The sequence below is a fragment of the Aspergillus eucalypticola genome, assembly GCF_003184535.1.
Source record: "Aspergillus eucalypticola CBS 122712 chromosome Unknown BO83scaffold_9, whole genome shotgun sequence".
Lineage (NCBI taxonomy): Eukaryota > Fungi > Ascomycota > Eurotiomycetes > Eurotiales > Aspergillaceae > Aspergillus > Aspergillus eucalypticola.
In genome coordinates, this window is record NW_020290283.1 from 1053164 (window position 1) to 1079328 (window position 26165).

At 50.0% G+C, this 26165-nt stretch overlaps 7 protein-coding genes across 7 annotated transcripts; 3 read left to right on the top strand and 4 right to left on the bottom strand.

Moving 5' to 3' along the window:
• Positions 1 to 1791: 1791 nt before the first annotated feature.
• Positions 1792 to 2520, bottom strand: BO83DRAFT_250416 (uncharacterized protein). The gene is made up of 3 exons (XM_025527035.1): positions 2352 to 2520; positions 2000 to 2228; positions 1792 to 1940 (listed from the first exon to the last, which is right to left on the bottom strand). The coding sequence occupies exons 1-2, from the start codon at positions 2406 to 2408 to the stop codon at positions 2007 to 2009; spliced, it is 279 nt and encodes a 92-aa protein (XP_025389457.1). The 5' UTR covers positions 2409 to 2520; the 3' UTR covers positions 1792 to 1940; positions 2000 to 2006.
• Positions 2521 to 3469: 949 nt separating this feature from the next.
• On the bottom strand, positions 3470 to 6906 carry BO83DRAFT_416473 (uncharacterized protein). The gene is made up of 2 exons (XM_025534703.1): positions 6387 to 6906; positions 3470 to 6330 (listed from the first exon to the last, which is right to left on the bottom strand). Exons 1-2 carry the CDS (start codon positions 6606 to 6608, stop codon positions 3541 to 3543), a joined length of 3012 nt encoding a protein of 1003 aa, XP_025389458.1. The 5' UTR covers positions 6609 to 6906; the 3' UTR covers positions 3470 to 3540.
• A 136-nt stretch (positions 6907 to 7042) lies between these two features.
• On the bottom strand, positions 7043 to 8153 carry BO83DRAFT_377639 (dienelactone hydrolase family protein). Its single transcript, XM_025531044.1, has 4 exons — positions 8071 to 8153; positions 7951 to 8021; positions 7854 to 7901; positions 7043 to 7792 (listed from the first exon to the last, which is right to left on the bottom strand). Exons 1-4 carry the CDS (start codon positions 8097 to 8099, stop codon positions 7185 to 7187), a joined length of 756 nt encoding a protein of 251 aa, XP_025389459.1. The 5' UTR covers positions 8100 to 8153; the 3' UTR covers positions 7043 to 7184.
• Positions 8154 to 10887: 2734 nt separating this feature from the next.
• On the top strand, positions 10888 to 12700 carry BO83DRAFT_463734 (putative MFS transporter Seo1; the record flags this gene model as incomplete). Its single annotated transcript, XM_025537364.1, has 5 exons — positions 10888 to 11038; positions 11101 to 11336; positions 11408 to 11441; positions 11494 to 12400; positions 12449 to 12700. The coding sequence occupies 5 exons, from the start codon at positions 10888 to 10890 to the stop codon at positions 12585 to 12587; spliced, it is 1467 nt and encodes a 488-aa protein (XP_025389460.1). The 3' UTR covers positions 12588 to 12700.
• Positions 12441 to 14546, top strand: BO83DRAFT_358985 (xenobiotic compound monooxygenase, DszA family; the record flags this gene model as incomplete). The annotated part of the gene is made up of 4 exons (XM_025529336.1): positions 12441 to 13024; positions 13076 to 13264; positions 13316 to 13563; positions 13628 to 14546. The coding sequence occupies exons 1-4, from the start codon at positions 12920 to 12922 to the stop codon at positions 14544 to 14546; spliced, it is 1461 nt and encodes a 486-aa protein (XP_025389461.1). The 5' UTR covers positions 12441 to 12919.
• Positions 14547 to 18413: 3867 nt separating this feature from the next.
• BO83DRAFT_377641 (uncharacterized protein) lies at positions 18414 to 19011 on the bottom strand (the record flags this gene model as incomplete). The annotated part of the gene is made up of 1 exon (XM_025531045.1): positions 18414 to 19011. A coding segment is annotated over exon 1 (313 nt), but the record flags the coding sequence as incomplete, so codon positions are not given.
• A 1326-nt stretch (positions 19012 to 20337) lies between these two features.
• BO83DRAFT_398037 (putative C2H2 finger domain protein) lies at positions 20338 to 25827 on the top strand (the record flags this gene model as incomplete). Its single annotated transcript, XM_025533225.1, has 5 exons — positions 20338 to 20438; positions 20465 to 20531; positions 20558 to 20580; positions 24308 to 25664; positions 25714 to 25827. 5 exons carry the CDS (start codon positions 20338 to 20340, stop codon positions 25825 to 25827), a joined length of 1662 nt encoding a protein of 553 aa, XP_025389463.1.
• Between the last annotated feature and the right edge of the window lie 338 nt (positions 25828 to 26165).

The window sequence follows — 26165 nt, forward strand, 5'->3', positions numbered from 1 at the left end:
GGTCTTCTGGATTTCATGCTAAGCCCAAAGGCATGGTAGCACTAGATGGATGAGGGCAATTCCATTTTTTTAAGCACCACACTTCACCAGTACAACCATGCAGGCAGTCATAGACCTTCGACAACAGGAGAGAACTTGAACAAAGACTCGAGAACTAAGGACATTGCAGACCTCGAGATCTAGTTTAATTGATATCGAACCAAGAACCTTGACCACCGAAACTGCCGACGAGAGTGCTGATCGGGGTGAAATCACCATGAAACATCCCAGCAGACATTAGCAGCAGTGTGGCATTCGAAAGACCAGTTCGCAGCTTTGAGAGCATTCGATGAAGTACACTAGAAGCATGGGGATGTGAAATAGGAATTGATGGATGTTTTCTGACGAAGCATTGTCTGCATTGATCGTATCCTGACTAGACCAAGCACAAGCTGACTTCATCTTCTCCAGTCGTGCTCTCACACACGCAGCCATCACTGTTGGCTGTACTCATTGATGAGTCGCTCTCTGCCGCTACCTCCAACAATAATTTTGCTTGATCCTCCTATGGTAAACCCTTCTCGACGGCTCGAGACCTGACGTACTATCCCCGTGTGTCCGATACGACATGTATTTTCCGCCGGTGTCCAGGCTGTAGCCTCTTGACCAAAGAGTGCGGTGGCAGCAAACGAAACGCTCTTTGCGCAACCCTATCCGAGCGGTCACGATCATGCACCATCTGGACTACTTAGCAGGAGACCAATGAGGGGCGTAATGTAACACCTGAAGCATGTAAACCCGTCATCTTCCACCATTGTAATTCGATCCAGCAATGGTCGTTCCGTTCATGCTCGAGGGAACTATACCAGAGAAACTGTGAATGACACCTAGTTGGGATGGCGGTTGACAAAGTATCTGGAACAAGACTTGTTGGAATGTTAGTCGAGACATAACAATCCACATGACTGGCAAGATGCAAGGACCTACACTGATAAATAAACCCCGGAGTTGTCTGATTGCGCTTGAGTACTTGTCGTAAGCGTTGCTTCAAGACACCGGAATTCGATTGCTTGGATCCTCTGTTCGAAGAAGCGAGCAACACGATACCGAATGTGAAGTGCGATTTTCTTATCGAAGAATGTGTGTAGGCTAAATAGCTGCGGTATAGACCTCCTGGACGTTTGGGGCAGTAGAAGGGGTAGCAGCTGCGCAGGAGAGCTGTCAGTTTGTTTCTGAGGCCACGGAAATTGGTGTCAACATTCACTCATAACCTTCTTTAGACTACCAAGTGACATAAAACCGCCCAGGTAGCAAGAAAGGTACGTGATCAACGGGTGGGGGCACCACCATTGAATTTCCTTCCACTGGCGGTGCCGGAGGTCGCTCACTCGGTCTAATGGTGAGATAAATGTTCGTAGAGTTGTATCGCCCAATCCAGATGACCCGAACTTCTTGCTGGGCGCATTGGGAAGCTGCTGCTCGTATTCCTCGTTTGTTGTATGGTGACTGGGTCAATACAGCTCTCGAAGCAGTGGTAATGACGACTGTGGAGTGCAAGAAATATGGAAAGTTTCAGGCAGGAACTGAGAAAGACTGTTGTTTTGGAAAGCCTGTCCAGTGGCAGTTGTGGCTATACACAACCACATGTTGCCGATGAGGATGCGAATCAGCATGCAGCATACATCCTAGCGCTACAGCCATCTCCTTATAGCTGCTAGCTTTGCCCTTATACCACAGCATCAGGGCTTGTGAGGCCAACATATGGATCGGACAAGACGCAACCCAAGTGTGGCTGGGGGAAGAGAGTTTTCTTAGAAAATTCCAGCTCCAAGGATGTTCGCTAATCCTCCCCGTGAATTATATACCGAGAGAAGACCAGTCAGGCCATTAGCCTTCGTCGTGCAAAGCAGCTGTGCTGACGTCTTCGAGCGTTAGGCCGAGGGTCATGGTCTTTTCAGAGCCTGTGAAAGCCAGGTATGATTAGCTCTAAGCAAAATTTGATCAGACTCAGATTGCATACCTTGTGGTTATTCTCTCCATTTATTGATATTCCACGATTTGGCCATCGCCCAGATTCTGTGCGGATTTCGAATCCCCATAGACCAAGATGCTGAGCACGTTTGTGAGTCGAATGAACGAGTATAACCCGACACGATTGGGAAGGCCAAGGGTCGCTGGAAGCCGCCAGTGAGGAAAAATGGCGGAGCTTTTTCACAGGAATATCGAAAAATCGTGTTGAGGTAGGTCATCTAGAGTTTTTGAAACATTAGCTGTGAAGACGAGAAACTGTCTGACATGGTATAGCGATCGTGCTCAAACACCCAGACACAGCTCAGCCACAAGGAAAGGGAGGAAGAACGGGTGAAACAGACTTGACAGAGCAGAGACATACAGAACACGATATGTTTCAGGTTATGCCGTTTCCACATGTGTGTGGTCTTGTCCAGTACATCTTCGCAAATCGGTTGTGATTGAATGTTGTGATTTCCACTTTGATCGCTGCACCGGCCGTATCAAGAGTCGTGGGTGGGTTCTCGTATCCCAAGCGCAGAGTATACTAGATAGTCGACAATCTACCTCCAAAGTGATTTGAGATATGCACATCATCAACCACAAGACATTTAAAAGACTCGTTTTCATCGTGAATGTCCCATCAGGTCCTCATGACCTCCGGCCATTTCTTCAGATACCCATGCTTCTCCAAACAGAACTCAACTGCATCCTTGGCAGCAACAACAGCTTGTAGCGCACTGTCCCAATCCAAACCATCCTGAATAGTTCTAGCAAGAAACACCCTCGACAAAGTCATCGCAATCCTGTCCTCCTGAACCATGGAGTTTTCCGTACAAGCTTGAAAACAGCAGCTTCTGAGGATAGTCGAGTCGACTACCCCCAGGTGAAAAGTCCCAGGAAAATTGGGATCATTCTTTATATCGTGTGCTCAATGAGCACCGTATCACTGTCGATATTAATCCACCGGGGATCTCATCCCCATCAAGACGAAATGTCCTTCACGAGGGAAAGTTGGGAAATACAGCTCAGAGAGGGAATATAATCTGGGAAAGATGTCGACTTGATGGGCTGTATATAGCAGCATGGTATAGTATACAGAATGGGGAAATAATATATAAGAAAAGCAAGTACTATATAGAATGAAGTGAAGGCGATGAGAAGAGTTGAAGGATGCTTCTGCTTTGAAAGGCCTTGAGGTATTTATGGCGCGAAGGAAGAACACCCGCCATGATTTCCCACGGGTGATGAAAAGATCGAAAGAGCAACGGGCAAGTGAGCTGAGGAAGTGAGGAAGATGGTGTGGGTGACACCAAACGGGTATTTGCCTTTCTCGGGGCAAACCGCCCCGGTCTGGAGGGCAGCATCCCGTGTGCCGTAACACTACGCAGCTAACCCCCAAATTACCAGGCAGCTACCTACAAATAGGCCATGTCTAGATCAGAGTATTTTTGAAAGATACTACTACATACAAACGACACGGTAAAATGGCAGGCATCACTGCGTGCAACCGGAACCAGACCCTTCTAAGCGGCAACCAATCAAACTATCCTACTCTCCACCATATAACACCTGGATCGACGACGAGGGCGTCGACATCCCATCTCCAATGCGAATCACCACTTTCACCTGCAACGCTCGGGCTTCGCGGATGCAACACGCCAGACAGGTCCGTCCGACCTTGCCAATGACGGCATGATGTCCAACAGACGCACACCATGCTCGTGCAAATGTTTCCTTGTCGTGAGAGCCCCGCGCGTCGAGAAGGAGGATCTCTTCCTTACCTAGTCCGCTGCTGTGGCCATCCGAGTGAGATGTCTCCGCTAAGGATTCTAGAGGCACCCACTTGAACGTGTACGATCGGTGCAACGGGTGGCCCGGCAAACGATGATGTCTATGAGAGACATGGCTTGATGACGAGGATGACAACCCGCCATCCGCTGTGCTTGGGGGATTTTGATAGTTGACCGACCCCCCGGGTGGACGGCACTCGTGGGAAGAAATGAATCGTACGTTGTAGGCCAACTCGAACGACACCGGGGTGGGTCCAGTAGCAGTGGAAGCGAGAAGAAAATTGGCATAGGCCTTTTGGACCACGGTCAGGTTATGGCTTGTTCGTTTCGTATCAACGGAGAAGGTGAGGTCCTGAAAGTCGATGTTTGCTTTCGACCAGCTATCGCAGGGGCCATCGACAGGCAGCAAGAATACTCCACTCGTAAGCTCTCCCAAACCCAGAGGCGTAGAGTCAAAGGAAAGCCGGTTTCCGTGTTTGATGCGTGGCTTGCCTGGACGTCGGGGCGGCTCGCGGACATCTACCTCATACCACGTGTTGACAAAGTGCTCACCGTTTTCAGAGTTCTTGGGCACTATGCAGCTTGCCAGCCAGGCCAGACAAACCTTTGTACCCGGCTGGCTGGCTAGAACTCGCCCAACAATGCACTTCTTACTCCACCAGGTCTTCCCCTTGTACGTGAAACCACCGTAAACGTTGGCGACTGGTCCAAGTGTAGCCATCGCCTCTTCGTCATTTTCTAGGATGGTTGCCATGAGAAGGTGGCTGATGGACTCGCCAGGGATTACCAACCCCGCGAGCCAGCTACGCGTAATCCAACCACCAATGTTCAAGGGACGTATGCTGTGCGGGGAATGAAGGAGAAGCAGGCGGCGCGATGGAGATCTGCTATACATCTCTTTTGTCAAGTCCAGTGTGGAATACTCTGCAGGTAGCGAGTTGGTGAGAGGTATGGTGTAGGCGGCTTCGATTTTCTTTTCCACCCCCTCACCCTCAAGCTTGGACCGCAGTGCGCTCTTGAATTCATCCAGTCCTGGCCAGCCGATATTGTCTGCAAATACAAACAGCCCTTTTAGTTGCTGGTCAACGTGGCTGGGGGCCAGATGACACCGCCAGGCGGATTCATCATTATGGGCGGATAATGTAGAGTGATGTGTGAAAGCTTCGAGGAACCCACGATGGTGATGCCGCTCAGGCGACTTACCCGGAGCATGTATGGTCGGAGAAGGGTGGTCCGGCTCCACAGGGTTGTAGGTGAAATGGAAGCTGTCCAGAAAACGACGAACTGTAACCAAATCCCAATTCAGCTTACCACTCCGTAGCCGGTCAAACTCGTACACATCATGCACCGAGACATCGATATCCCGCGCATTCTGCAGCATTCCTACTCGAACAGTGGCATCCAAACGCATCAGTAGCTCCGCGGCGAGCAGCATCTGGACGAGAAACCACTTGCGTTCCAGCGTGAAGTGCACCCAGGGTTTGTCAGATTTGTCCGGATCAAGGAAGTCGCCGTCGTTATGTGGGGGATTCTCAAACAACACTTGCCCAATGTGCAATCGCCAATCGATCAGACTGAAATCATACCACGCCCCAGGGGTAGCCAATACCACTGTCAAAGCTTTGATCTGAGCCTTCAAACTATGGGAATCGCCGACATCCGCAAACAGAAACCGCGCCGGTGGGTACAGAAATCGGTTGAACAGTCCACTATACAGCTCTCGAGTGCATTCCATATCTAGAATCGTCTTTGGCGTATCCCCGTGCAAAATGTCGTAGCGGAGTGTCTTGAGCGTCTGGAGACGTTCCACTAGGGCTCGCAAGTCGATATCGCGAACGCCGATCCTCTTCCATGCAACCGGTCCTTCGCACAGCAACTTCTTCCGGTCATGAACGGTACCATCCGAGCACTGGGCATATGGGTCACTATAGTGCCCCATCAATTCAAACGCCTCGGTTGCTGGTAGAGTTGAGATATGAAGAAGGTCAGAGCATGGTCGTGGTTTCTCGGGGCCCGCGTATACGACAGAATCGGCGACGGGTAGCTCAAGAAAGTGACGAAAGCCGATTGTACCAGCGTCTTTGCCATTGACTGACAGCATATTGGGTACTTCGTGAACGCCGACATCAAAAGTCGCCCGCTTCGGAGCTTCCGATCGTTTCCAGTGCCCCAAATGAACCGGCATTTCCCCTTCAATTACCCAGTCATCCGGTACAGGCAAATGAGCATGGAGAGTGCAGAGTGTATAGGAGGCGTGGGGAAGGGGCCGTCTATCCCAGAGATTTTGAATGGTGGGATCGTGGTCATCGAAAGGGAATATAATCTGTGGGTAGAAGAGTCCATGCTTTCCCTTCTCCAGCAGAAAGTATGGAGCCCCGGAGAAGATTGTCTCGATGTCCTTTTTTGTCAGCTGGTTGTGTGAAGGACCCTCGTGATGATGTGATGGATGGGCTTTAGCAGCCTGATCCGAATGGTGATGAGAAGCATGATGTTCGTCGTGAGAGTCTGTATCCGGCTTTGTGAGATTGGATCGGGCTATGTCAGCCTCCTAGAGATGGTCAGGCTCCCCTTGGCAAAGCTCCCAGACCGCGCTGGTATCCTTACCGATTTAGACGTCTTTGTCCCGGACGAGGATCCCGAATCCGAGTCTCCTCGATGCTTGTGAAAGATATCATGGATCACACCTTTGGCGTGGGATCCGGTACTGTTGGTATCGGACACATTGGGTAACGAAGCTCTCCTGCCCCTCTCGTTCCTGGGCAGGTTGTCGCCCTGACCCAGAGTGGCGGATGAGATGGAATGACGACGTCCAAAGAAAAAGGACATTCTGGGATTGTCGGAGACAAACGGGTAGGAGGTCTTTTAATGCTGTGTAAAGACAAGAGGACAGGAACGATGTGTGGGCGATATCAGTCAGAGCAGATATGCTGCCACACTCGAATGGTATCCGCACTCATTGCGGTCTCCCGAACGAGAGCAATAAATAGTTATAAGGGGATGAACAATTGATGTGGGGGACGAAGCCCAAATAAAAAGCGATCCAGTCTAGCTAGTGCTGATCAGTCCACTGGTAAGGTGATAGGGGATGGCTGCATCCGGACGGTTCGAGGGAGGTCGAAGAACAAAAAGAAGGCGAATGAGCTTGGTAATGGAGCTCTAGCGATGACGTCGGCCATCCGGCTCCCGGCATGGCCCGGTCGGGCAAGATGGTCCGACCGGCACAAACACTACTCCAATCAAGTCTATATCTTACAATTGAGTCTGAACGTAGATCGAGTCACAATTATACTGAAACTGTATGAAACTGTACTTGGGCATTCGCTGACAGTCATATATACACTTTTGATTTCACAAAATTCATTATTCAGATTCCATTCATTATGGCATGTTGACTGTCAGTGTTTAGGCGTGCTTCTGGAGGAAGTCCAGCGCGGTCCGGTATCCCCGCTCGTACTCCTTGCGCACCTGCTCATCCTCGAGGTTGGAGCGAGCAGCCATCCATCCGTGGATCTGGGTGGAGAAGGTCTCCACATAGTTGGCCTGCTGCAGGTTGGCACCGAATGCCTCGACATCCTTGGGGTTCTCGTCCTTGGAGGCCAGCACCGCCATGGGGATGTTGACACTCTTGGCATCGTTGGGGTCGAGCATCGCTGGGTGGCATTGCACCGCCGCCTTGAACAGCTTGTTGTCCTGACCAGACGCCAGGGTCGTGATCTTGCCTCCCCAGCAGTAACCCAGGATCGACCAGGACTGGAAGCTGCCGCCAGCAGCGAGCTTGTTGGCCTCGGAGACAATGGAGGGGATCTTAGGCAGGTTTGCGGGAGGAGCAGCCTTGGTTTGGAAGAAGTTACCCAGCTTCTGCTTGTGGTCGTCGGTCTGAGGAGGGAACCAGGTGATGTCGGCCGGCTCGCCCTGGAAGAAGTCGGGGATGAAGACGCGGTACTTTTGCTCGCTCGCGGTGGCCAGGATGTCGGCACCCTGGATGGTCTGGGGGAAGAAACCGAAGATGTCTGAAAGTCATTGCAAATCTTAGCATGGGCTTTAGGCAGGTTGGGAACGGGTCTATCATACCGTAGATGACGAGGATGGCCTTGGTAGCGGATTCGGGGCCGGTGACGTCTGGGTAGAGAATTAGTTGGTCCTTTCTGATCAATTGTGTTTGACCTACAAGTCTTCAAGCCATTGATGGTCTTGTATTCGCCCTTGCCCTGGTAGCCCTGGGCCACGATCGGGGGGATGCTGGTGACGGTGAGTATAAAAGACAAGCCATTGACAGGGCATTACTCACGAGCAACAAGCCTTGTTGACACCAGACATGGCTGTAGAGGAACAGTGAAGGGGGCGCACGATACGACTGGAGAGAGGTGTGACGGGGGTCAGGAAGGACCTTCTGAGAGGGAGAGTCAGAAGCTGTCTGGAGAACATGTTAGAGACACAGGCGGATGGCGGACGCACAGGGAGAATGAGACGGATGAAATTAGGTTGGGTGTGGGATGGATGGATGAGAAAGTGGAGAAGAGGAAGAAGAAGGAAGACGGGGGAGAAAGAGACGACAACAGGATTAAATGAAGCTGGGGAAAGAAAAGAGCCGAGATGCGAGGCCGACACACAGTAACCTGGGAGGAGTAGCATTTAGCAGTGAAGCTACCCCACCTGCCCTCGACGTCATCCGAATTCATCCCCGCCAATCCCGATTTCGCCCGGACTTCCCTTCTTCCCCTTTCCCAGGGTCAGGCGTTCGTATCAAATCACTTGGACAGTGTTGCATATATAATTATGATGTGCCTTATATAGAGCTTCAATTTTAACAGGAAGGATAATAACATCTTGCATATGCGGGGAATAGCCTGGACCGGGCTGAGCATTGATACTCTCCTGTCAGCCCCACCATTACCATCCCTTGGAACCATTCGTGAATCTTCTCACGACCACTACTACAGCCATTCCCCAAGATAAATCTCATTTACTTCTCCAAATGAACTATCTCACAATATTTACGAGGAATAATTCATGGTTTGGGAGACATGCTTACAAGCGAGGTTAATCCCGACCGGAAGCTAAACAATACGGTCCATGGTAAGTAAGGATTGATCTTTAAGTATACCTTAGCAACTACACCCTCTTGACATTCTCAAATACTTCATATGATTGTCAAATGTTCAGAGTTGGTTGGCTTAATGTAGGGACGATAAAACATGTCATTATTCTAAGCTCTCTATATTGTTCACGAAGTCTGGCTGAAACGCAGTATTACTTGATTGAATTTTTTATATAATCCATCAGTGTCCTCGGTATGACCTTGACCTTACCTAGTAGTTATACTACATTCCCCGATGTGAACGATCGTATAGAATCACTGTAAACGATAGTAGCGTGCTATTCCGCTGCTCACGATTCATACATATTACCCATCAGCTTTACCATCCCCCTTGCTGTGTGGACTTAGGTGTCGAGACTTCCGAAAACGGAAAGGAATGCCATAGGAGCAGCCAGATACCGCTCTTCTTTACAAGTACATACACTTAAGAGCCTGGCCATGCGTTTACTAATGATCATTCGCCACCCTACAGAAACCATCCTATTTTGCATGCCTACCAGATTTGTATTGTTACACTGCATGTAGAAAGCAGAGCGTGATGCATACTTGGGCCACTGATAACTGCGGTCGCCACATTCCAGGCTCCTCCTAGGGCCTACTCGCTTATCAGGACGCAGTACATTTAATCATCAAAATCCAGCACGATGCTGGCATGCATAATGTGGGCCGCCTCATATAAGACTAAGTCTGTCTTTCATGTCATGTATTTGAAGATTTCAAGCTGTGCTGATGAACCGAGTAGACACTTTTCCTAAGATATGGAGCACTACATGGATCATAGTCGATGAAAACATACACAACTCTTTTACAACCAGGGTTTCGCGACATGCCAAACAGGGTGATTTTGATATGACAAGTCTCACTTTTTTTCATCATGCTCGCAGCTAATTATCTCCGAAAATTGGTCTTGTTGGCCATGGTACTGTCTTGAATCGATGTGCCAACAAGAAGTCATGTTAATGGGTCCAGCTATCAGGGCTGACATTCCAGCCTTGCGTCGAATCTAATCTCGTGCTGGAAACTGCACTGTAGATCATGTCAATGTCTGACTCCTCACAGGTCTCGTTCTCTCCATAGATAATTCGACTCTTTTTTCTATGGTGCTAGAAACAATCGGCCAGTCATGATGTTATGTTTCTTATGCTCAGATCCTTGCTTGCCCCCACGGTCAGGATCTGCAAAATATAGTTCGCTACTGAAACTGCTACTATATGTTACTGCATATAAATGCCGGTTGATCCCTGTACTGCTAGTTCTCATCCCGGTATCGGCATTGTGGTAGCAGCCAAGCCGGCCATTCTGCCTCAAAGTCTTGGTATCCGAGAACAAGTATATGTATAAATATTGGTATTACACCTGACATGGCCGGCAGAGAACATTACTCGCTCAACGAAGCCCTTTGGATTAATATGACTCTACTGGTTTCAATGTATACCTAGCAGCACGCATTGAAGCTTCTTGCCATCTTTGAAACGCAAGGGATTATATAGCAAAGCCTATCTTAGGACAAAGCGCTCATATCACTGCAGATGATCAGATAACGGACATACAATATTTCACATAAAGAAATATTCAATTCTTTGGATACCATTGATCACTAGACATCTTAGTACCTCACAAATCACCTCATCCCGACCAAGCAATCAACATCCTATCTGCTCCACTCGCTAGTGCTATAACCACTCACCCAAGAAGCACGCCTTCTTACCCCCCATTGACACCACCCGTACTGATCCCCGACACCGCACAGACAATTCAAGCTTCTTGCTGTCATCCAGTCACATTAAACAGATAGGCAGGAAGAATAGACTCACCTTCCGGAGATTTACACGACACATGCAGCTGCAGGAAGATGCAGTAGATAGGCAGTTGTCACGTAATACAAACAATGCGATGGTGACATCGATGTCTCCAAGCATCTGCCAACGCATGTAGGTATATCAATGGTCTTCATCACTCGTTAACTTCTATACAACTGTAAACTATACACAAAACAAAAACATCACAATGTTCGCTAATAAGAGATTCCCCCGGATACGATGGTTTTCGCCAGACGACTCTCCGTCGGAACGACGTCTCCTCTTGAAACTCGACCTTCTCATTGTTCCTTATGCTTTTCTCGCTTACTGGACGAAGTATATCGATCAGGCAAATATTAGTGAGTCCACAAATCGGTACTTCAATGGTCACAATGATATCGATACTAATGTCTGCCACCAGACAATGCCTACGTCTCTGGAATGGAGCAATCCCTCAACCTACAGGGAAATGATCTCGTCAACCTCCAAACTATCTACACCGTTGGTGCTGTCCTGGGTCAACTCCCATTTGCTTACCTATTCACCAAATACCCCATCTCGTACCTGATCCCGGGGATGGACATACTCTGGGGGGTCTTCACTCTGCTGCAATACCGCGCTACATCGTATGAAGAGATGATGGCATATCGATTTCTAGTAGGATGGTTCGAGGTATATCCAACCCAAAACTCCTACCTCCTTTACACAGAATAACCGACATTTCATAGGCTGCCTTCTTCCCCGGAATGCACTACATCTTCGGTAACGTCCAACCCACCAACACCACCCTCCAAGAGACATCTAACACCTCCAGGCTCATGGTACCAAAGCCACGAAATCGCCCGGCGCGGGGGCTTCTTCTACCTCGGCCTAACCCTAGGCACGCTAACAGCAAGTTTCATCCAAGCGGGGGCATCCGCACAACTCGACGGAGTAAACGGCCTCGCCGGATGGCGCTGGATGTACATCATCTGCGCGGTGATCACCATCCCCGTCGGGATCCTAGGATTCATAGTCCTCCCAGGGACGCCCGACAAACCGAACCGAATCGTGCTCAGCAAATCGGACATCCAACTCGTCCGAACCCGTCTACAGAAAGCCGGACACGGGGTCCAGGAATCAAGCGTCTCGTGGAAGACCTGTGCGCGTGTCCTACGGAACTGGAAGCCCTGGGCACTGCTATGTGTGGACATTTTCTTCTGGAACGCGTGCGTGCAAACCACCACGGGTGGGTATCTTCTCTGGTTGAAGAGTCTGAATCGGTACTCGACTAGTAAAGTCAATGAGTTGTTTGCGATCGCGCCCGGGCTGGGTATGTTTTACACTCTGTTGGTGTGTTTCGCGTCGGATTTGGTCTTAGGTCCGGCGTGGGCGATTACGCTGGCGCATGTGTGGAATATTATTGGGCTGGTGATTCAGGTTATCTGGGATGTGCCGGAGTCGGCGCTGTGGTTTGCGTTCGCGACGATGTATTCGTCGGTGGCTATGTCGAGTGTGTTGATGGGGTGGATTAATAGCGAGATACGGCATTCGCCGGATGAGAGGGCGATTGTTTTGATTGTGTTGAATACGATTGCTCAGTCTACGACGGCGTGGACGCCGCTGTTGGTGTTCCCGACGGTCGAGGGGCCTAGGTTCACGAAGGGGTACTCGTTTGTGCTTGCTTGTGCGATCTGCTTGATTGTGTCGGCGCACGTTACGAGGTACTTTATCGAGAGAGAGTATGTCTGCTTCGATGGTTGCGGTTTGGGTGATGCTAATGTGTCTAGGGATCGCGCGATAGCTGCTAGTGATGAGGACTCCGGGGCTTCTCGAGACGAGCGAGAGTCTGGATCTGCTGTCGTGCAGGTTTCACGGCCTAAGACCGAGTATAGGCATACTGATGGGGAAGGGATAGACGCCAAGTGAAGATAGAGGGGATGGAATTAGTCAATTAGACGTTCGGGATAGAGTGAGCCATCTTATCTAGCTGTCACGCAATATACCTGCATATGGTGTAGACTTAGCATCCACTACCGTCCGGCACCGGAGCACAGTGTCACATAGAAATACTAAGATCCTGTCGCGCATGATGCGGGGAAAATGGCGAATTTGTATCCTGCATGTCCATCCCACTGATAACACGCTTGCGCCATGGCAACATCTGATGGCGGGATTGGTGAGGGGTTCACACCACACCAGACTATATCACTGCTACGTTCGAATGAATGTAGTAACCCAATACAACAACCGCAGATACAATGGGCGACATCAGTACAGACAATGGCCAAGATGGCAAGAAGCAGATCCTGCTCAATGCCTTTGACATGTCCACCGTGGGCCATCTGTCCCCAGGACAATGGAAGGTGAAAAACTCAACTTCACATCCTGCTCCTATACTGACATGAAGTATACAGAACCCAGCCGACAAGTCAGCCACAAAGCGCAAGCTAGACTACTGGATCAATCTAGCCAAGCTCCTCGAGCGCGGAGGCATCAACGCCCTGTTCCTGGCCGACACATACGGCGGATACGACACGTACGAAGGCAAACTAGACGAATGCATCCGACGTGCAGCACAATGGCCCGTCACTGATCCGACAATCGTACGTCCCCCTACCACTACATGGCAGGATGTATACTGATAAACGGAACAGCCCATATCCGCCATGGCAGCCGTGACCAAGAACCTCGCGTTCGGAATCACAGCCTCGACCTCCTTCGAGCCACCATTCCTCCTGGCGAAGCGCTTCTCCACGCTAGACCATCTCACCAACGGCCGCATCGGATGGAACATCGTGACTTCGTGGAAGAAAGCAGCCTTCAAGGCCATTGGTCTTGACACGCCCATCGAGCACGACGAGCGATACCGCCAAGCAGATGAGTACCTGCGCGTGCTATACAAGTACGCCCCCATACCTCCCAACCCCTATACCTTCCCCTATCCACTAACATGAATCATGCAACAGACTCTGGGAATCCTCCTGGGCGCCCGACGCCCTCAACCCGGACCCAGAGAACGACAGCTACGTCGACCCCGACAAGGTGCGCCAGATCAACCACAAGGGGAAATACTTCACCCTGAACACGCGCCACATCGTGGACCCGTCCCCGCAACGGACCCCATTCCTCTTTCAAGCTGGCACTTCAGCAGCGGGGTCTTCCTTCGCGGCGACACACGCCGAAGCGATCTTCGTGTCGAGCCACTCGCCCACCGTCCTGCGGCCCAAGATCGCCAACATCCGACGTCTAGCTGCCGAGCAAGGGCGTGATCCATCGTCGATCAAGTTCTTCGCGACGTTCACACCGATTATCGGACGGACGGACGAGGAAGCGCGCGCTAAGTATGAAGAAGTGAAGAAGTACGCGTCTGTGATTGGCGGACTAGTTCTGTTCAGCGGGTGGACGGGGATTGATATTAGTCGGATCCCCATTGATCAGGATATCACGGCGGCGGACTCATTAGAGGCGCATAAGGTCACGAGCCAGTTGGATGCGTTTACCACCACGAGCGAGGACGTGCCGCGGTGGACGCCGCGGGTCGTGGCGGAGAAGGCGGCCATTGGGGGATTGGGCCCTGTTGCGGTGGGGAGTCCGGAGAGGGTAGCGGATGAAATGGAACGGTGGGTGAGGGAGGCGGATCTGGATGGGTTTAATTTGGGGTATGTGACGACTCCGGGGACGTTTGAGGATGTGGTGGAGTTGTTGGTGCCGGAGTTGAGGAGGAGAGGGCTGTATCCTGATGCTGTTGCGGATGAGGATGAGGAGGAAGGGTTGACGGCGAGAGAGAAGGTGTATGGACGGGGGCAGAGGGAGTTGAGAGCAGATCATCCGGGGAGTAAGTACAAGTATGATGTTTATGTTGAGGAGGAAGAAGCAGCCCAGTAGTCTATTCACATAGCCATATAGCCACATACAGTGATTACTGGATAGATCCTGTGACGACAAATAAACTACCACAACCCAAAGCCACCACAGCGCCGCAGCCTTCAATCCCAGTCTTAGTTACCCACCACTTACCAACTTACTGACTTACTTCCCCCAGTCTACTTTCACAACTAAACATTCCCCATCCCTGACCCTTCATGTTCCACCCAACACAGCAAGCATAGCATGGCAAGGCATGGCATGTTGTATGTGTCCTGCCTAACCCAAACTAAATACCTTCTCAACTTTCCCCGCCCCCAGCATTCCTCCCTAACCACAACCGCCAAGCATGCATGGGTCCAGACCAGTCTAGACTTTTTTCTCACCCCCAAAATTCTCACTAGCTTAGAATGCGAATCACTTTTTCCTTCCTTTATTTGGGTTTCTCCTTCGGCCGGTAGAGTCAAGCGAGAGACAGAGAGAAAGAGGGAGAGAGAGACATTAGGCTTGCAGTAGCGATGCAGCGATCTCGTGATCGATCGATTGCTGCAGCAGTGGTGTGAGTTCCGTGCCGGATTTAGATTTGTTTATTTAGGTAGTGAGTTAGTTTAGTTTAGTTCGTATTGGTGTATGGTATGTATGTATGTATGTATGTATGGTACGGTATTCATTTATTGATGTTGTTGTCTATATTTGATGGTGGAATATAAAATAATAATAATTGATTAATGAGGGTTTTTTGCCAAGCTGCCAAGCTCGTACGGAGGGACATAATATGTCCATATATCCATGATTGGGGGTCTTGGTGTGCTTGGCAGGTATCCTTTACACGGATGGAAGATATTTGGTAGTGAGGTGATGGATTATTGTTTCTAAGTTATATCTTCAGAATGTAGTAGACTGTAGACTGTAGATGAGATGGTGGGATCTGAGGCGGTGTGCACTCAATGAGTAAATTTCTGAAACATGCAGGTAGATGCTTGGGTTAAGACATGAATAGAGTGGCGATAAGTGTTGCCAATGATATATTACTATCTATATAAGTGGGTTTGCAGTGGATATGGTGGATAAGTAGGGACTGACTGGGGATGTGGATATGTGGCTACTTTTAGGAATATCCGTCTACAGTATGCATGCATCGGAGATACCACCATTATGATAGTAGTATCAACTTGATGCCAGAATACTACACAACCAGCAGAGCATAAATATATATAAATAAAGCAAGATTGGTATCGCCACACAACCATTGGAGGAGAAATCCCCAATAATGACCCTACTCCAATATAAACATCCTCCTAACACTACACGAGATAATATAACTAGTATAGTGATTACTATCTCTTTGTCAGAGTAGTACACCCCCGTCGCATTCTCACCCACTAGATACTTTATCGGATATCGGATTACGATAGTCCGAGATCAATATGAATATCCATCTTATAGTAACAATCATATCACTGTCACAGACACACACACACACTCAATCTAGGAATAGAAACATGATAACAAAGCGAGCAAGACACTACTACATTCTATACCTCGGACTGACTCGGAGATACCTCCTGTTATAAGTAGTAACTCCCACTGTATAACAAAGCCACTTATAGTGTGCACAAACCAGGGCTCCATTCATTCATTCAATCACTCACTGCAGTCAGTTCAGGGGGAACCGAACCCCGACCGACCAATCAGGTTCGTTAGTTATCACCTCTCTCTTCCCTTAGCATGTGAATCTGTCTTTTTCATCTCCATCATGCCTAGGTTGTATCTATGTATACCACCTTCGGTCACCTCCGCAGCTAAGTATGTATACAGCCCCCTACTAAGATCTAAACCCGTGTCACGGGAGCAATGCAACAATACCTACTATAACACTCCTAATATATCTACAAGAACGGAGTACCACCCCCCTCTCCCCATAAGGCCAAGCCAAGCCAATCCGTAGCATAGATACCATGCTACTTAAGTATACTAGCTAGCTAGATCAAGCTTCCTGCAGCACTGGCTCGGGCTTTTCGCCATGGCGCTCGAATGATTAGGCGAGCTAGTCTAGACATGGGGACAGACTAGTTAGTTGACTAGGGTAGTGTAGTGGCGAATCGCTTACTTGCTTGTCTGCTCGGGATCCGGGGTTTGATTGTATTGTAAGTACTAGACTGCGTGAGGGTAGAAAGAGGAAAGAAGAAGAGAGGTGGAGCGGACGGAGCATTGGCTGACATGCATGGATAGTTGTGTATGTATGTGACTAGTCGGGTAAGTGGTGTGTCGGTAAGATAACCGGGGAGATGGTTGTGATGGGGTGGGAGGGGAATTGAATAGGGGGGGATTTTTAGTGAGTGGAATGTATGTACTAAAGGAAGACGGAATGATCACCTGGTGGGCATTTAGCTTAGTTAGTTGGGTTTATCGCGCATTGACTGACTGACTGACTGAATGACTGACTGACGCCTTGCATGAGGGAACTTACTGACTGACCATGCAATGGTGCTTGCTTACTTGAAGTGTGTATGAGTGTATGAGTGTATGGTACTAAGATGAATAAGGAGTAAGCCTCCTGAAGGATGCGAGGCTAGCTAGCTAGCCTTCTTTGCATCAAACTAGCTCATTCACTCACTTTCCCCATCATCAATGGGTGAGTATGACTATCCACAGGCGAGTCATTCCCTTCAGTGGGCATGTCCGACTTCGAGGTAACTGACTAATGGCTACCTACAAGTAACTTGCTATTCTTCTAGACCGCAATTTCACTTCATCCACAACAAACCTATATGAACAAAGTACAGTTACAGTAAGTCAACAATGAGCGATTAACAAATATACTTTTTTCCCACTTACTGACTTTCTTTACTTTACTTACTTGAATTGACCCGTCAGGGAAAGATACAAACAAATAAAAAACTCCCTTAGGCTACTAGCTACGTTGCATCCCGCCGGATGGCGTAAGGTTCGTAAACTGAATCCGCTTCAAGCTTTTCGGACGGAGTCTGAGCTCGAGCCTCTTCTCTTCTCTTTTCTCTCCTTTCTTGTGAAATTTGTCGTAACGCTGTTTAGGATAGATATGGAAGAATCCTGTTTCGTGGTGGTGATGGTGGTGGTGGCTTATTGACTTGATTTCTCAGGTAGAGTGGTTGTTAGTATGATCTAAAAGGTTGTAATCATTAAGCATATCCCGCAGATCCCGAATCCAATCGAAGACGTGTTGGCGTTTGAGGCTTAAGGCCGACTGTATGACACTTTGATAGATAAAGTTGTGGTGGAATTGAACACAGCAAGGCTGTCATTTACAGTTGCCGCCGCTAATCAGTCACCCATGGCTCCCCTTTTTTCCGGGAACATATCTAGGAATGTGTATGCGATTTGGTGTATAAACTTAAGTTGGTACTTATGTCTACGCTGATTCTTTTACAACACTAGGCTATAAAACCTTCCTCAAATTGAGTTCGTCACTCCACAAGCTGAGTGGTTAATGTGTCAGCCCGCGACATCTGATATAGTTACACTCCATGTGTAACCTGCAAACTGTGATATCTCTCCTATCCTCCTCCCCCGTATTTTTAAGTTCGGTTGATGATTCACCTCGTCCGTTACAGTCCACCTATCAGCAGCAACACACCTACGCAGCCAAGCCTGATGTGTAGGTAAATCATGTTCGCTGGTTTAGCGCGAATAAGCACCTCTCTTGGCCCCCTTCCCCCCCCCCCCCCCCAAGCCGGAACGAAAAAGTATAAATCTAGGTTGACAGCAAGGTTAGGAGACGGGCGCAAGGAACACCGTGACAAGAGCGATAGCTATGAGCCTATCACATGTTGTCAATCCCGGTCGGGTTGACGACGCCATCTCACTTAGTACCTCGTAGATATTATTATCGAAGTAAACTCAGTCCGTCATGGTTGAAAGGTATCAGCGACAGCACGTAATCTACTCTAGTCATTGTTGCGGCGGTAAGTACGGTGCGGAATCTGCCGGCTGCTGCTATCTCCTATCTATCTCCTAGCTTGCAGACGGATAACGTCTGAGCAGACCCTTTTCGAGGCCAATGCACACTAGCAGCTCTCCTGAGCGGCTAGGGAGACCACCGGTTGGTTTAGTGGGTATCTAGTCAGAGTCATTGCTATTTCAATACGTTAAGTCGGCAATTAGTCCTCCTGGCTATAATCTCGCAGGTTCCATGCTGCGATGGCGACTGAATGAAGGGGGCAGAAAGACTGGTCATAAAGATGTGCTTGATCGACGATGCACAGATCACATTGGCTACAAGTTGACCCATCGAACCCCCCTGTCTATGTAGGTCGCACCAAGTTGCACAGGAGTAGCTTCCGGGCAGGGTTGTTTGCCCGCACCGCGGGGTTTGGATTTTTGTTCGTAATGGCAAGGAGAGACCCCCTTGCGAGACACTGCCGAGAGGGTACAGCATGGCGTGGCATGGCATGGCATAGCATGCGTACGGAGGATAATATGGGATAACTGGCTGAATCTGGTGTCGAGAGGGAGGGATGGATGGATGAAGACAGTTTGCTTGGTGATTATTAATGCGTCTGTCACCGTGGCCGCCACCGCCCTCGATCTCCCGACCCCTAAACCCCCCGCCAATACCGACAGGCTGGTGCTGGCCGCGCCTCCCGTCGGGAAAGGCGAGAGATGGTGGACCGTTAGGTTCCAGGGAGAAGAGGCCAAGCTTGTGATTTCCGGCGCCTCTTTGTTTGCGCGGTCTGGTCACGCACTACCCAGGACATGGGGGGGATGAGGAGAAGGAGGAGGTAAAGCCCAGGTACTACCCAAGGAGGCAGTAGCCTCCTCCTCCAGTAGGTAAGTACCCTGGACTGGGGCTTTATTTAGCGGTAATCCTAGGCCGGGGAGAGGTTCGTTGATAGGTAGGTCTGGTCAATCCACGGATCCTTCTCGTCTGGCAACCTCCCAGGGAACCAATGACTGCGGTGGTTGGCATCTAGTCCACGGGGCTTGCATATGCGTTTCTTCAGCGGATTGATTTGAAACCCGACTGTTGACACCATCGCGGATGGCGGTGATTAAGGTTGACCTGGTTGACGAAGCCATGCTGAAGCCATCCGAGGCTATCCATACGTGAAGTACACAACAAGCGAATACAGAATGGTGTTTCCATACCAAAACACCAATACCACGGATACTGATAAGCTTAGCATCTAGAAAGTGTAGTTTTATGTCCAACTTCTCTGAGGTTCTCAGAATGAACAGAACAGAGTAAGTGACCGAGGGAGTGTAGGTGTACAGCTTGCGCGTGTCAAGCAAGACGGGCGCCTGACTGGCCGGCTATCTTGTCCCAACATGCAGGCCGACCAGCCAGGCAAGTCAGGTGGGGCATCACGGAGGGAAGAGTCGACGCTAACGCCCGGATGGGGATAGTGGGCCACACCCGAAGCCCGAGCCAGCCAGTGCAGACTCTCTTCCAAGGCGCTAGTACCGGGCGTATCGACGTTGTACCACCTGGGTAAACACGAACAGAGCAGGTAAAATATTCAGACCGACCGTCTGTATGGGAGTAATCACCCAGACTAAGACCAAGTAGTAAGTAGTTAGATAGATGCTACTTACGGAGTAGTCTACTACTGAATACTGAGTACTGAGCAAGTATACTGCCAGACACGGACCTATCCACCAATCAGTAGCGCTGGTCCAAGATTTGCGAAACTGTGGTCAGGCCAGTCCCTGCCTATCGCTTGGTTCTTCCTTCCCCGGGGGAATGAATGAAAGAGTACAGCACGGTAAGTAGGGTGGATGGCCCGCAGGACTGACTGACAAGTGCCAACAACCCTATCGTGGTCAGTCCAATATGCGCTCGTATTGGAAGTTGGGGGGATCCTCGGAGGAATGGGACAGAATGATTGGAATCTCATCCTCCAGCGATTCAAACGATCGGGGGGACTGCCCCCCGTCAGAGCCAGGGTCCCAGGAGAAAGAACAGGTGACCTTGGCCGTGGAATGGAAGAAGCGGACCAGGGACCGTTTGCCTTTGACGGAGAATGGGTTTTTTTCTGCGCAAGTGCATTGAGATGAGGGCCGGGACGCAGTGTCCGTGCGAGCAGAGCAGGGCCCAGGCCAGAGCAGTCGATGGCCGACGGATACGAGGTACCATAAAAACAAAAAATACCATCAACCGTGGATCGAAAACCACCTTTCCCTTTGGGTCCCGATATTGTTTCATCCAAATCTGGGAGCATTTCAATTAGTGATGTCTTTTATCTTGTACCAGCAAGTCATTTGATACCATACTAGGACATCTTCCCCCCCAGGACGTAGAATGTTCCATTGGTGGATCTCCCCGTCGAGCTATACCTAAGTAATTCTCCGTACATCGGCCGGTCGCGGGCTGTTCTGCTAAGAATAATCTATCTTCTCCCCCAGCTGCCAGCTAATTATTGCCGATAATGTTTCTAATAATTATGACTTCCAAGAATTATGATGCTTACCAGCATTGAGGGACCGCCATGGCTTTCTTCCTGCTTCTTCCCCCCCCCCCCCCCCCATCCTCTCGCCCCGACCCGATCAGCCTCAGCTGTGTCCTCCACCGCCCGGCATCTGTCATGCATTCCTCGACGCAAGGAGCAACGATCGCTTGCCTGCCCCTTTTCGGGTCCCCCGTGCTTTGCTTTTTCGCTTCTTTTCTTTTCTTTTCTTTCTTTCTTTTTTTTTCTGTTCGTTTGGTATTTTATTTTTTGATTTTCTGGTTTGGTGTTGATTGCTGCCAGTCCACGTCGATTGGCCATGGCGTGTCCTCCGTAAATGGCCTGTTCGCTGGCCCTCTTTTGCTACTGCTTCCTGTTCGGCCCCTCTTCTCCCCTGGTGCCCTGGAAGATGAACCCTGGGTGGACGCGTCTCTATCCGTGCCATCATTCTGATCGTTGTTAATTCTCCCGACCATCCGCCGTCGATCTGGAGAAACCATCCCCCTCCTTTTCCCTCCTTCCCCTCGTCTGTGATCGCTACCCCCGACGCAGAGGGCTAAGCTTATTCTTGACTCCACCAAATAGGGCAACAGCGGCCAGCATTCCCTGCTGGGTCGGGGTGGCCGATCGACCAGACGGGACGGCGCTCCACATGCCTATCTATATACATACATACAGCCAACCTAGTTTTTACGATCCCAAGATCCGTATGGAGTAGTAATGGGAGAGGGGAAATAAGAAAATTAAAAATCAAAGGAAGGGAGGGGAGGATGTGGAGAAGGGAAAGAACAGAAGTACGGTGTAAAGTACAGTGACTTTGTTTTGTTACCTGAGAAGCTGCCAAAGGGGGCAATCAGCAAAATCCCAGTAAAAAGGCAGTTTGAGATTGGATAAACAATACGGCGGAGCGACTAGACCCAAAAGAGACCCTGGGAGGGCTAACCGGTTTTCTGGCACCATTGATTCTGGCCCTTTTAGGGTCAAGTCCATCTGCAGAAGACGGTCTGGACGATTCTATTTGCCGGGCGAGATGACAAGAATCGTGTCCATATCTCGTCTCATCTGGAGGATATTGAGGAGGAAATGGGAAATTACTGGAATGATTGAAGAGTTCCCTGCTCATCAGGAGTAGATTATTGATTATTCATCTACTCCGTAATAAGAAATTCTATTATCAGCAATAGCTATCTCTGATTTGGTGGCCGACTAACCGAGTCGCCCCCCTCGACCGTGGGAAGCGCCAAAGGTGGAACGGAACAGCTTGGGCGACTGGACGAGCCCTGTCAACCACGTTGCCGTTGATCAGGCGTCGAGGGATTGGGAGACTGGGACTGGTTCAGTGTGTTTTAGCGAGCCGTCGTCGTTGGTTCGGCTTAGCTTAGGAAATGCTAGGCTAGGCTTAAGTGGTCGATAGTCAGTAGCGCTGGGGGTGGTTGGACCGGGAGAATGGCTCCATCCGGGTGTGGTTCAGGGTGAGCGAGGGAGAGACAGACTGAGTGACTGGTAAGGTTCAGTCAGGTAGGAAAGTTTGTTGCCAATGGTTCCTTTCAATAATACCGGCGGAACGTCCTGGGCCTGTCCGGGCGCGGCTGGGCTTGTCTCTCTTAGGGTGTGTGTTTTCTCCTAAATGCTGATTTTCTTTTCTACTTTTTCTGATTCACCTCATGGAGAGGGGTTTTGCTTTTTGCCTGAATGGACTCGCTCCATCACGGTTACATGAAATATAGCGAAAATAAACAATTTGTTACTAACTAAAAAGCATCAAATAAAAACAAGACAGAGGGTTGTGTTTAAAAATAAGTATACTAAATAATTTTGGAGAAAAGAAAAGTGAGCAACAGGCAAGCATTCATACATCCAGTCATTCATTACTGCTAAAATTTCGGTTGGGTCTTGGCCCCAATTGGGAATCCTCCACTCAATGCGGTCGGACCAGACTAGCTGCTTTGGATGCTGCTTTTTGTAGTCTGCTGATTGAGAAGATAATTATTCTTTTTTTCGGTCTTATTTTGTTTTTCTATTTCTTTTTTATCGACTGCTGATGGAATGAATTATATTAAGATTAATAAAATACATTACGACGAATGAAGATTGGACTGGGATAGTCCTGCGTGAGTATGGGATGAATGTCATGCTTTGTATCTCACCATCTCTCCCTATTTACTCTTTTCTCTCTCTGTGTCAGTCTGACCCTCCTGCTTGGTATCTTCAGTAGTGGTCAAGACTGGTAGATAAGTAAATTCAAACCATGTCCCAAAGAGTAAACAAATAAATAGAAATAAAGATAAAAGCAAAAAAGTAAAAGGAAAAAAAAAGAAAAAAAAAAGAAAGAAAAAAAAATAAAAACTGCGTGTGAAGGAGAGGGAGTTAGTCATTATCGGACCGTCAGGGTGGGTATGTTCTCCCTGGTATTTTTTCCCGGCGTGAACTCAACCCCCGCGCTGGCCAGACCCGGCGCTGGACTGGTCTGGATACGTCTCCATTCCCGGCTTGTTTGGTCCTCCCCATTTTCGCCCATCAGCAAATAATCCATATTATTATTCATATTCACTCTCCATCCCGAGACTTTCTTGCTGTTCTTTCTCGTTTCCCACGAACAATAAAAGATCTCCCTCCCTGAACTTACCCCCCTCAGTTGCTTGTCTCTTCACGACTTCTCTTTTTCTCTTCTCCTCTCCTCTTCCTCCCTGCCGTGCAAGCTTATCCAACTAGCATCTTCCCTCCTCTCATCAGCGCCACCCACGACTTGTCCGATCTTCACCACTAATTAATTCCCACTCTTTCAGCTCCCACCAAATCGTCCATCATCCACCACCACCACCACCACCGCAAACTCCCGACTCCGACTCCGCCCGCCAATCTTCTCCTTCCCGCCCTCCCAAATCTTGCTCTACGCGCGCCGGATCCTACCATCCCCGCTGCCACTCAACTCCCGTCCATGGTACTCTAAACTGTCATTCCGCCTGATCTTCATCCGCGCATCCACATCAACACTCGACACATAACTACTCCTGTCTTCTCTCGTGCGCATCGCGTGAGGGCGCGTTGGCCTGCCTGGAGAAAAAAAACAAGATCATGCCGTTGTCTTGACTAGTTTCTCATCGGAATACACCTATCCTACCATCCTACGACCTACCTCGTCGATCTTTCTCCATTGCCGTGTTCGCGCTTGATTCTTCTGTCGCATCAGCACCCTCGCTCCATCGGAAAGGATATGACTTCCGGATAAAACACAGGGGTCAATCCAACCTGACGTGATATTTCCATCGATCGTGAAACAACCGACACAGGTGGTACCCGTCGAGCATCATCATACCCACGGTCGATCTCCCAGGACCACCCCCGTTGCAGACTCAGATCGCTGATCGCGATCCGATCGCCCCTCCTGGATCCTCCAGACATTGCCGGTGGCCTGTCTGGCAGTCGATACTGGACCCTTGCATCTGACTCGGTCGCCTTCCCGGGACATCTGTCCAGCACCTTGGCCGGCCCCTCTTCAGTGGTAGTGGGTGATTTATTTCCTTCCTCTAGCTTCTCACGCGAGACATCCGCCAACCTGGCTGCCCTCGCGATCCCCCCTCCAGGCATGGGGACGGCGCTCGATGCGCTGACTACCCACCAGCCGTTGAACTCGCGTCGTCCTGCAGCCCCGACGCTACCCAGCTTTGAGCTTCCTGCACCCAACTTTCAGACCAGCGTCAAGTACGCCCATCACAATCCTCCGCCTATTAACCCCAGCGTCAGCAACCTTCTCACACCCCCAGCGACCACGCAGTCGGGTGAAAAACTCCCTGCTACGACCTCGCACACAGCCACCACCACGGCACCCACAAATCCGGAGTTGGCTCCGTACTGGCAAAGCCAGAGCGCATATCAGAGTGGGTCAGGGGCAGCAGCTGCCCGTCAGTCGTGGAACTCGAGTGTGGTGTATCCGAGTCGAGACACCTTCTCTCCGTCGGTGAATTCCCTGAATCGCAATCCCGCCACATCGACTCCAGGCACCGAGCACATTGCCCAGCCATACGAAATGAATCACTTGCCGCCGTTTCACCAATCTGCCTCGGTCTCCGCTGCTGCACCACTTCAGGCGGGTGCTCCTCAGCAGCATCACGCAATGACACACGCGATGTTGTCAGCACACAACCCGTTGCCCAACCCGACACCGTCGCCGCATCCCCTTCCCTCGAACGACCCCTACATGGTCAAATCATCGTCTGCCCCAGCCTATGGGACTATCCAGCAGCTGTCCAGCCCACCGGGCGGCTATTCGCCGTACGGACAACAGGGCATCGTGCCCAACCGGGTGGCATCAAATCCGCACCCCTCGCACCATCTGAACTATCAACGACAGCCATGGCCGTCATATTCGCTTCCGGCGATGAACGGACCCATCTGGACGAATGTGCACAATCCGAACGGGCAGATGTCACTCACCGGAAACTTGCAGTCCGGGGTGCTGCCTGGGTTGCCTGGGTACAACAGTGGGCACGTGGCCAATATGCAGCAGATGCAGCAGTTGTATGGGGGTCACCCACCCCATCCGGGTCACGGCGCTCCAGGACCCACCAACGATCGACCGTTCAAGTGTGACCAGTGTCCACAAAGCTTCAACCGCAACCACGACTTGAAGCGACATAAGCGTATTCACCTCTCGGTGAAGCCGTTCCCGTGCACCCACTGCGACAAGAGTTTTTCACGCAAGGATGCGCTCAAGGTGAGATCATATCTTCTCTAGTTTCTCGGTATAGTCTAACAGTGTACAGCGACACATTCTTGTGAAAGGCTGCGGCAAAGACGGCTCTGATGGCATGAAGCCAGGGGATCACGGGATGGTCAAGGAGGAGGATCGAAGTGACGAATCAAATGGACAGCACTGAGACGGGATTGGCGTTTATCGCATGTTCTGGAGTTGATGGAGGGTCGTTACTGTATTTGATTGACCAGCTACTCTGGACGGCGAGTTTGTATTGATTTGACTGTGACTTATTTTTGACGGGACAGGTTGGGACCGGATTGTTGATTGTTTGCTTTGTTCGGGATGGCATCAGCGTCGGGCAGCCTGATTCATGTATACGTATGTAAGTAGAGGCGTTGGCCAGCGTGTATGGATTGGAATGTTTGTTATTTACCATCTTTTATTCCTTTATGAGCGATGCTTGTTTTTGTTTCAATTTGGTCCGACTCAGATTGATTGAGTGACACATGAGCAACCTGT

Excerpts from the sequence above, each read along its gene's own strand:
- BO83DRAFT_250416 (XM_025527035.1), bottom strand. The coding sequence starts at position 2,408 with ATGTGGAAACGGCATAACCTGAAACATATCGTGTTCTGTATGTCTCTG. Across the intron at positions 2,229-2,351 it reads GTATGTCTCTGCTCTGTCAA|ATGACCTACCTCAACACGAT; the intron begins GTCTGTTTCACC and ends CAAAAACTCTAG.
- BO83DRAFT_377639 (XM_025531044.1), bottom strand. The coding sequence starts at position 8,099 with ATGTCTGGTGTCAACAAGGCTTGTTGCTC. Across the intron at positions 8,022-8,070 it reads GTCAACAAGGCTTGTTGCTC|CATCCCCCCGATCGTGGCCC; the intron begins GTGAGTAATGCC and ends CACCGTCACCAG. Across the intron at positions 7,902-7,950 it reads CATCAATGGCTTGAAGACTT|ACGTCACCGGCCCCGAATCC; the intron begins GTAGGTCAAACA and ends TTCTCTACCCAG.
- BO83DRAFT_416473 (XM_025534703.1), bottom strand. The coding sequence starts at position 6,608 with ATGTCCTTTTTCTTTGGACGTCGTCATTCCATCTCATCCGCCACTCTG. Across the intron at positions 6,331-6,386 it reads GGACAAAGACGTCTAAATCG|GAGGCTGACATAGCCCGATC; the intron begins GTAAGGATACCA and ends GACCATCTCTAG.